This window comes from Acyrthosiphon pisum, chromosome X, assembly GCF_005508785.2.
Source record: "Acyrthosiphon pisum isolate AL4f chromosome X, pea_aphid_22Mar2018_4r6ur, whole genome shotgun sequence".
Lineage (NCBI taxonomy): Eukaryota > Metazoa > Arthropoda > Insecta > Hemiptera > Aphididae > Acyrthosiphon > Acyrthosiphon pisum.
Genome location: NC_042493.1, coordinates 54,057,988 through 54,060,681, shown reverse-complemented (window position 1 = coordinate 54,060,681; position 2,694 = coordinate 54,057,988). Strand labels below are relative to the sequence as shown.

Here is a 2,694-nt window from a genome sequence, read left to right as displayed (position 1 = left end):
TACGGACGACGGAGTATGGTCGTTATTTATTATTTATAACATTTTAGTTTATTTATATATAGTGAAGTGCGAGAATATCATTACACGGTAATCTAAGATAACTGTAATTAGTAGTTACTGGTTACTATCATAGGCAAAAATACACCCATTTTTTTGAGAGATAACAATGAATAAATAATTAATACCATTGATTATAAATACTAGTAATTATACCTATACTATACTATTATGCTAATATGGCTATTCAGAATCATCATCTGTATATTTTTTAAACCATAATACAGAGTTTATTGAACTATCCATTTCAGCAGCAACAGTGCTTAATGAATGGCAGTCATCGTACATCAACACTCTGCAATAAAAATATATAATAATTAAAATTATAGTAATAACTGATTACTAAAGTAAAATTACCTAGCTGTAACACCATGCTTTTTAAGAAGATGGTAATATGCAAGACCTTGAGACGGAGGAACGCGTAAATCTTTTTCACCCAGTAATAAAAGTGTAGGAGCTTGAACTTTATGAACATTTTTGCACGGCGAACAATCAGCTAATTTCATTAAAACATCTTTGGAATTTGACAAACTATCTACTTCTGAGTAATTAAAACCACATTCTGTAATACCCCTGCAAATCGGTAATAATAAGTAATCGCTTTCTTTTTTAAAAGTTTAAAGTGTGTAGCTGACGAATTTATACAAGTGTTTTGGTAATGAAAATTATTCTTACCAATATGGTATATCAGAAGTAATAAAAAGCGATGGTAAATCAATATTTGGATTTCTAGCTGATACAGCTTTAAATGTATTCTAAAATAAAACAGTTTACATGAAACAAAAAATCTGCAATAAATATAACGTACCATTTAGAAATATCAGTTGTCCCAAACATAGTAACGAAATCAGTAACTTACTACATTCAAAGCACACACTTCTTTAAACTCAGACTGCAATTATATTATAAAAATTTAAAAATAACTAGCAAAAGAGGAATTCTTTGCACGGCAACACGGGACATCAAAATAAATATTAAGAGCACGCCATACCCGCATGTGTTGTCTCCCTCTTACAATTAATGCGTAACGTACCAAATTTTGGCTCAGAAATTCGCGTTTTACATCGTTAGCTTAAAAATTAGACTAAATTGACCTATCGGCTATGTTGTATATATAGTATATACATGTTATATACTTAACAAAAAAACACTTATTATAAATATTTCAATATCCGATCACAAATTAAGTGACGACATACGAAGCAGACGTCAAGGATGCCGAGTTAACAAAATATGAATGGCTACTTAAGGCGACAGCATCTACGGAAGCGGGGCTGTTCATTCATCGGCAAGATGCCGGTGTGAACGACAATTCTTTTCTTTTCTTTTAATTATTTGTTTTTGGAAACGTCAATTTTTATTATATTTCAAACTTTTATTTTTTTTTAAAAAAAGGCGTTACTTGTTTTCTTTAATCCCGTTCTAGAGTGACCTATCTTACATTCTCACGTGTGCGTACGGGGACATTTGTGGTGTACAACACTTTTGAAAAAGGCAACAAGACATTGTAGTACTTACTTTCTCGTCCAGTACTCGTTATCGTGGTCAGTCGAGAAAGAGTAATACCTTGCCTAGGTTAAAGATATATCACCCTCGAACATCCAGTACTCGTTATCGTGGTCAGTTGTTCGAGAGTAAAGTAACCTTAGAGTCGTATACTGTAAATCCTGTTATATCTTATTTAATTATCCTTTTGCGCAGTACCTGTTATTGTGGTCACCAAAAGGAGAACTTAGATAAGCTTATACTGCAGGTGTCGATAACTTACTCGTTTGACGGTTTGGGAATCGGAAACCAAAAATATACCTGTTATATACGCCAAGCCTTTGCGTGGCGTATACGACAGCTATCATGAAACTTGATATTAAGAACATTATCTGTGTTTTGTTGGACGTTTTTTTAATGATAAATCAGCTTTTAAGTGATTTATGCATGTATAATAATAATGTAAATTAAAAATGCTTATAACTCATTTAAAAACTGTATTATCGTAAAAAAACTTCCAACAAAACATAAATAATGTTCTTACCATCAAATTTAGGTCGGTTCACTCTAGTTTTGAGCTAACGACGTAAACCGTGAATTTGGTATGTTACGCGTTTGTTAGACGGAGCCAACACATGCGATTGTAGCATCCTCTAAATTGTTTCATTATAGTGTACAATTTAAACATACAAAAATCTACTAAAAAAATTACTTAATAAATTATTCAAAAAGTTCCTTATCACCACACAGTACATTATACTGAAATTAATTAATTCATCAATGAAAGGGTTATGTATTTTTTGCAGAAATAGTACTCACTGGATACTGTCCACTTAATTGTGTAACCAAAAAACCACCATGTGAACCACCAAATAACACCAATTTCCTATTGGACCACATAGGATTGGATTGAATTGCATTATAAATATCTTTGGCATCAGCATCGCCTATGTTACCAAGTAATGATTCAGCATAATCTTTACCTAGGCCTATCGATCCCCTGTAATTGATAAATAAGACAGCAAAGCCTAATAATAACACAGCAACAATAAATAACAACTGTGATTAAAATATCGGAAAATGTTATTACAACTTGACATTACCTATTTGAATAAAGAATGCAGCTTGAGCTATAAAAGAGTCTAAAGATGA

The 2,694-nt window shown here is 31.9% G+C and overlaps 2 protein-coding genes across 4 annotated transcripts in view; both read right to left on the bottom strand.

Moving 5' to 3' along the window:
* The window catches only part of LOC100161197 (RNA polymerase-associated protein CTR9 homolog), a 49,042-nt gene that overhangs the window by 19,226 nt on the left and 27,122 nt on the right, over positions 1-2,694 (bottom strand). The gene's annotated exons all lie outside the window — the stretch shown is intronic.
* On the bottom strand, positions 71-2,687 carry LOC100573562 (acylamino-acid-releasing enzyme-like). The gene is made up of 5 exons (XM_016800995.2): positions 2,646-2,687; positions 2,362-2,570; positions 733-812; positions 415-630; positions 71-352 (listed from the first exon to the last, which is right to left on the bottom strand). The coding sequence occupies exons 2-5, from the start codon at positions 2,440-2,442 to the stop codon at positions 241-243; spliced, it is 489 nt and encodes a 162-aa protein (XP_016656484.1). The 5' UTR covers positions 2,443-2,570; positions 2,646-2,687; the 3' UTR covers positions 71-240.

Bases quoted from the DNA above. Each gene is read 5' to 3' on its own strand.
- LOC100573562 (XM_016800995.2), bottom strand. From the start codon at position 2,442: ATGTGGTCCAATAGGAAATTGGTGTTATTTGGTGGTTCACATGGTGGT. The intron at 631-732 runs GTAAGAATAATT...ACCGATTTGCAG, and splicing joins ACTTCTGATATACCATATTG to GGGTATTACAGAATGTGGTT. The intron at 353-414 runs GTAATTTTACTT...TTTTTATTGCAG, and splicing joins AAGCATGGTGTTACAGCTAG to AGTGTTGATGTACGATGACT.